Source organism: Mixophyes fleayi, chromosome 2, assembly GCF_038048845.1.
Source record: "Mixophyes fleayi isolate aMixFle1 chromosome 2, aMixFle1.hap1, whole genome shotgun sequence".
NCBI classification, from domain to species: domain Eukaryota; kingdom Metazoa; phylum Chordata; class Amphibia; order Anura; family Limnodynastidae; genus Mixophyes; species Mixophyes fleayi.
The window spans coordinates 114,085,459-114,092,783 of NC_134403.1; the positions used below are offsets into that span (position 1 = coordinate 114,085,459).

General features: G+C 36.0%; 1 protein-coding gene across 1 annotated transcript; it reads right to left on the reverse strand.

The window, feature by feature from the left end:
* Positions 1-636: 636 nt before the first annotated feature.
* Positions 637-7,007, reverse strand: LHFPL5 (LHFPL tetraspan subfamily member 5). Its single transcript, XM_075198040.1, has 4 exons — positions 6,628-7,007; positions 1,701-2,149; positions 1,342-1,578; positions 637-1,094 (listed from the first exon to the last, which is right to left on the reverse strand). The coding sequence occupies exons 2-4, from the start codon at positions 2,110-2,112 to the stop codon at positions 1,078-1,080; spliced, it is 666 nt and encodes a 221-aa protein (XP_075054141.1). The 5' UTR covers positions 2,113-2,149; positions 6,628-7,007; the 3' UTR covers positions 637-1,077.
* Between the last annotated feature and the right edge of the window lie 318 nt (positions 7,008-7,325).

Below are 7,325 nucleotides of genomic sequence, written 5' to 3' on the forward strand. Positions count from 1 at the left end.
AACCCTCCTTCTAAGAATCAAACCCCAGGTGATCTCTAACATAATTAACCCTTTGTAGAACACACATAGGAGGGTGTCCTGGGAGAAACATTCTTCCCTTCCCAGACTCTACCAGTCACCTTCTCACAATATATACATATGTTGCTAGTGAGCAGCAGTTGTATAGTGCAGCTCTCAGTTCTGCTACAGCCATCCGTTTGTTACATGATGGTATATGTACTGTATCCAAACCAATCTTAATGCTACGCTGTGTCCCCTTTACCTCTCCCCCCTGCTGTCGATGCCAATAGCCAGAATAACTGTCTGCTTCTTGTGCAGTCCCCCCCTCCCTGCCCCCAACACAATCTCTCCTGCATGCACCAGCTACCTACCCACCCACTCCATGATTACACAGAAGCCAGTGCCGGAAGTTGAGATAGGCAACCTGTGGCTTCTGCTGTTGAGGAACTTCAAGTCCTGGCATTAGGGAGGAATGTAGAAGTGACATATAGTAATATTGCAAAAACTAAATCATACAATGTACTGTGGACAAAACACATTTAAGAATGTGTAACATAGTTTTGTTGTTTAAAAAACATTAATTTGTCATGAATAGATGCTGGAGTGAAATGATCAATAATATTTTACACACTAAAGTGGAATAGTCAATATTTTATTTTAGTACATTCTAAAACATCAGATTTTAGATCCTCCCCATTACTGTCTTTCTTAGATCACATAACTTGAAACATCAATATTTGCATCAGATTGGAATTATTTTCAAACTTGTTCCCCATTCCGGTATTGCCTTTCTATTGACATTGTGATACCAATCACAGTATAGTGCTGAATATAAACTATACAAATCTATTGATGGACAAAAAAAGATTTCAAGACAACATTATGTAAAGCTTTAAAAATCACGTCATTTAAAATATTGACGTTAAATCACATGGATTACAACACACACATCCTTGTGCACCTTCTTTCCATTTATACTTTTCTCAGTGAGTGTTTATGTTTTTGTATGTGGGGTGCAAGTACAATTTAATACGTGTGCAGAGTTTCATAATTTTGTAGTGGAAGATGATTTTTTTTTCAGCCACTCTCTTCTTCTGTAAAACACAAATAGAAAATATCTATTTAATTAAACATTTAATGACATCTAAAGACTAAAGAAATCAGATTTAAATTACTGTAATGCATTAAATTTCATAACTTTATATGTTGGGTTTATTTAAAAAATAAAAAATATTATAAAAAATTTTTTAGAACATTTTTGGAGTAATGACCTAGTAGTATAAGCAGTAATGTGATGTAATAATACAACAGAAGAAGTAAAAAAAAGTGAATGACTGTAACCTTTGTTTTGGATCTTGAAATCCTCTGGCAGCAAACTATCCTGCCTATTTCCTAGTACAAAAGCAAGAAATGAGAGAATGAGGGCGTCCATGATAGCGATAATAGCAAGGATGTAGGCCCATCGCACTGTGCAGGCTCCCAGTGAGTATTTATCTGTCGAGTCTCCACACATACGCTTGACTTCTGCAGAGTCCCAACCATCGGGGTAAATTAGGCACCCGATCATAATGCCAGCCGCTGAAAGGAGACAAACAAGAACTTGGAATGCAGAATTAGGAGGACAACACAAACAACATTTGTAGGAGTGGAAGAAAAGAAAGGCAAACCAACAGTGCTGGCCAAACTGAAATGTATACTACCTGCAGCCAACTGCATCCATGCACAGACCTTGTATACCGTGGCCGAATTGCAGAAGAAGAAAAGACTGAAGCACAACATGGAGCCCACCACCAGGAACATGGACACTCCAATAAAAAACATAGCAGTCTTGAAGGCTCCTGAGGGTATGCTCTCAAAGTCCAAGGCACTGCCTTTGCAGATGAGCTCTGAGGTCAATGCATTGCCTATACAATAGCTGAACAGACCAAAATAACCTGCTTGCGGAGTGTTTAAACTGTCCCCAATCCAGTATGGCTGGATGAAGACTTCAACCATGATGATAGAAAAGCATATAGTAAAGACTGCCCACAAGACACCGATCGCACGAGCATTACGTACATAGTTGGTGTGATATATTTTTGCTGCTTCTTGTGCGGGTAACAGCTGGGCCATTGTGATCTGAAGAGGGTGCTATTCTCAAGCACAAAACCTTTAAAAGAAAAATATCAAGTATTGTCAGACTGTAACAATGGTACAAGGAAGAGGCAATACAAACAGTTGTATGATAATTTATAAGCTGCCCTATATTAGTTTAAAAAGTCTGACTATTTGATACTCACTTTTCCATACTCAACACAACTTTCATTCTTAAACTAAGTGCTTATTTAGCCACAATACCTTATTTATTGCAAAGTTACTCAAAGTTAATATTGCTGGCCTTATGCACCTCAACTTTTTTATTAAATGTTTAAACCAGTAAATTATATAATGCATGTCCCTATTTGTACAGATTTCTACATAGGGCAAGCAATGTTATCACAAAAGAATTAATCATGTATTTGGTGAGTGCAGAGTATCAGTGTTTTTTTAAAATATTTTTATTTATTGGTATCATAGTTGGATGCAGCACTCAGGGATTTCCAAAGACTAATATTGAATTGATGGTGGTATATTAGAATATACGATGATTCAGTTAGATAACGTAACTTTATTTAGCGTGTGTGGGTCTCTTAAATATTGCAATTCAATAGTTTGAATCAAAAAGCCTTAGTAATCCTTATTTATGTCTATATAGAGGAATCCATAAAAAATACACTATATTTACAAAAGTATTTGGCCACCACTGGTAATTACTGAATTGAGGTGTTTTAATCAGACCTGGGTGTTTCAATCAGACCTGTTGCCAGAGGTGTATAAAATCAAGTATCTAGCCATGCAGTCTCCATTTGCAAACATGTATGATACAAATGGGTTGTTCTGAAGAGCTCAGTGGCTTCATGCTGGGTACTGTGATAGGATGCCACATTTGCAATAAGACAGTTTGTGAAATTTCATCCCTGCTGGATATATTCCATGGTCAACTTTAAGTGATATTATTAGAAAGTGGAAAAGTTTAGGAACAACAGCAACTCAGCCACGAAGCAGAAGACCACGTAAAAAGTAAAATCACATAACGGGGTCAACGAGTGCTAAGGCGCGTGGTGTGTAAAAGTCGCCAACGCTCTGCTGAGTCCATAGCTGAAGAGTGCCGAACTTCCACTGTCATTAATGTAAGCACAAAAACTGTGTGTCTGGAGCTTAATGGAATGGGTTTCCATGGCTGAGCAGCTGCATGCAAGCCTCACATCACCAAGATCAATGCCAAGCGTGGGATGGAGTGTTGTAAAGCACACCGAGACTGGACTGTGGAGAAATCTGTTCTGTGGAGTGACGAATCGCACTTCTCTGGCAGTCAAATTTGTGAGTCTGGGTTTTGCGGATGCCGGGAGAACATTACCTGCCTGACTATATTATACTAACTGTGAAGTTTGGTGGAGGTGGGATAATGGTATGGGCCTGTTTTTCAGGGTTTGGGCTAGGCTCCTTATCTCCAGTGAAGGCAATCTTAATGCTTCAGCATACCAAGCAATTTTGGGCAATGCTATGCTTCCATCTTTTCCATTCCAACATGGCTGTGCTCCAGTGCACAAAGCAAGGACTACAAAGACATGGTTTGATGAGTTTGGTGTGGAAGAACTTGACTCGCCCACACAGAGCCCTGACCTCAAACCCATCGAACACCTTTGGGATTAATTGGAGCAGAGATTGCAAGCCAGGCCTTCTCATCCAACATCAGTGTCTGACCTCATAAATGCTCCGCAGAATGAATGGGCACAACTTCCCATAGAAACACTCCAACATCTTGTGGAAAGCCTTCCAATTAGAGTGGAAGCTGTTATTGCTGCAAAAGGGGGACCAACTCCATATTACAGTACATGTATTTGAATACAATGTCATTACAGTGCCTGTTGGTGTAATGGTCAAGCGTCCGAATACTTTTGTCCATATAGTGTACATATACTGCATCTGTTCTTAAAAATAAATTGTTAAGTAGCTTTAACATACAATGTTAATTAACCAATATTGGCTCTTAGATTAGAATCAATTATAATAAATCTTCTGTATGCACAAAATTTATGTTGAGAAGAAATTAAATAAATCACACCTTACAAATTGCATATAAAATATACATCTAAAAACGTGGCTCGTGTATTCTTTTTTGAACCCACTGGCTCTCAAAATTTGCTGTTCAAATCAAGTATTATTATTAATATAAAAACCATATATGATTATTTTGCATATAAATGTAAGTCAACAAATAAATTAGAAGCAAATCATTTTTAGTTGTAAAAATAGTGCCTATGCAGTTCTGTGTACCGAAAAAATAATAAAGATTAAATCTCATACAATTTGAACAAAATGGGCCCGATTCATTAATAAAAGTAATGCAAAAAAATATGTATGTTTTCTCCTGGACAAAACCATGTTACAATACAAGGGGTGCATATTAGTTTATTATTTTGTACAAGTTAAATACTGGCTGTTTTTTGATGTAACACACAAATACTTGATAGCTTTATTTTTACACTGAAATTTAAAAGGTGATCTAGGACATGCCCTTCCTCAACTATAAATCTGTCCACACATTTTAAATTTAGCTCCCCCTCCAGTGCAACATGGTTTTGTCAAGGTGCAAAATTACTCTTTTTTTCCCTTTACTTTCCTTAATGCATGAGGCCCAATCTGTTTAAGACTGTTTGCTAAAAGATAGATATTAACCCAAGGTGACAGTTACTAATTTAATGTCTTCCTGGTCTTAGATCAACGTCAAATGAATATATGCACAAGAAGGAACGTTGTTGTAAAACCAAATATCCAAAATTTTTGCTCTTTGCTGCATTATACAGCTACAATCTCGTTGTTTCTTTTTTCTTTTTGGTGTATTTGCAATTTTGAAGGAGTTGCCCATTCCCATTTACCCCAGCTGTCTATTTTTGTGATGGTAATTTAATATCATATAATTTTAGAGCACCATTAGAGGAGTGTGTGTTGTCTTCTTTTTTTTATTTATACATATACCCCTGTATTTGAAAATAATATCACATATGGCAATTAGTGAAGAATTACAGATTATACTATACAGATATACCGTACATAAAATATGTCAACATTCAACTTCCTTGAAATGGAAATGGTCATGTATAGCCACACCTCCCCTTAACGCTGCTTCTCTCTAGCCCTGGGCACTAAAATATCTAGTTACGGCTTTGGTAACACAGACAATTTTTTTGTCATGGATGGGAGAACAACAATGGAGCCCGGAGAAAACCGCTTCCCAGGCTGGCTGGCAGGACATGCTGAGACTGTAGTTCAAAACTGCTGAAGACCCACAGGTCGCCTTTCTCTGGCTTCAGGTAAGTTAACATATGTTATAGAGCAAGTAAACTCATAAACATATCAAACACTAACATATCAAAACATGTGTGGTACTGAGCTAAATAGCATCCAGACCTAAAGCTCCTCAGCATGTTATCTCTTGTAACATGCTGAGATAAACAGCTACTGACAACATAAAAGCAGCTCTCACTCAGAGTGTCCCTCAAATGAAATAAAACAATTCAGTGTTTTCATTCACTGCCCTAACACTCCTTAAAAGAATAAAGTCAAGTACATCTAATTGATTTTATTAAACTTTTTAGGTAAATCAATGAGCTTGCACGAATTGTGTATAAACTTAAAGTGTGTTTTGTTTTTTTTTTAAAAAAAAGTGTATTTTTCCTTAACTATACCTATTTTTGCTTATGGATATTTATTCTAATATGCTAAAATATTAAATTTTAACATGAGTAAAGTAAAAAATAAAGTTATACTCAAGGAAACTGACCCCACTCAAAAGCTAAAAACTGGCTTGATCACAAAGAGGGAAAACTGTCCGATGATGAATTGGGAAAGGTAATACCCCTTTCTACATTGTAGAAAGTCACAGCTCAGCTACTGGAAATACTGGCCCAATATATACTGCTATCTGATGTTACTAACATATAGCATACATATATATATATATATATATATATCAATAATAAAGAGAAGGAAGTTTGTTGATGACCAGAATAAGAATAACTACTGAGTTTGATTATTGAGCATATAGATAACATAAAATATCTATTTACAATAGATGGGATATTTTGATAAAATATGGAAGACTAATGAATTCTCATTTTCATTGTTTCCAGATGGGATTACCCAAATTGTTCAACAAGAAACATAAATGCTCTTTTATGGCAAGTTGAAGCTTTAAGGACGACATTTGGTATAGTTGAATGAATGGGATCTATGGTAGAGCTTACAATAAGAAATAATTATATAGAAGTATACTATTGTTAGTATACTTGTGCATAGATTGGTTATTGCTTGTTACAGTTTGATCTTCCCTGTTGCTTGTTAATTTTATGGTTATTGCTTGTTACAGTTTGATCTTCCCTGTTGCTTGTTAATTTTATGTACTTAGGTACTAAATATTAAGTTTTAAATTAACAGATTCTATAAGATGATTAAGTTTACATACATGTAAAATATCTGTATTGATGTATGGATATATAATTACATAAACTGGTTAAAATGTCACTAGGAATGGGTAATAAAACTAACCTTAGAGTATGTAGATGATCCAAGCTGCCAATCCTTTTTCTAGCAAATTAGCGACTCAAACAAAACTGCAGTTGGGAATAGAGCACAAGTAGGTGACTGTTAAAACAGAAATTTAAGAGGATGACAGTGCTGGGTGTATGCTGTAATATTATGCCCTTTCCATTATTCATGCTGAACTGGTGTACGGTGTCATCTCTATGTTCTCTCAGTCCTAGCATGTGAGGTGAGAGTTTACATGCATCCCCCATTACCTGGTGCATTATGGGAATGTAGGTAATCTCCTTACCATTGATTCTCTGTGTTTAATATTGGCCGAGCCTACCGGATTACAGGACTGCAAGCCATGTGTGTAATAACAGATAAAAGCAATACAGTTATTTGGGGGAAAAGATGCTTTGCGAATACTTTTTCACTTTTTGCTGCCATAACATTTATATAATTATAAGATATAGTACTAAGAATTAACTGAAAGCAAAATAACATTTTTTTTTATTATTATAAATGTACTTAACTACAAGTCAGATGGCTGGATAATGAGAGAATTAGTCATATATTTTGCTACTGTTATTTACATTCTGTTTGTCTGGAACGATTAGTAGTTCTTATAACAACATAAGTTAGAGTTTGAGAAATAGCTTCACATGCGCCCATGCAATTTAAACAGAGTTTGTTCTGTAAAAAAAAAAAAATAATAATTC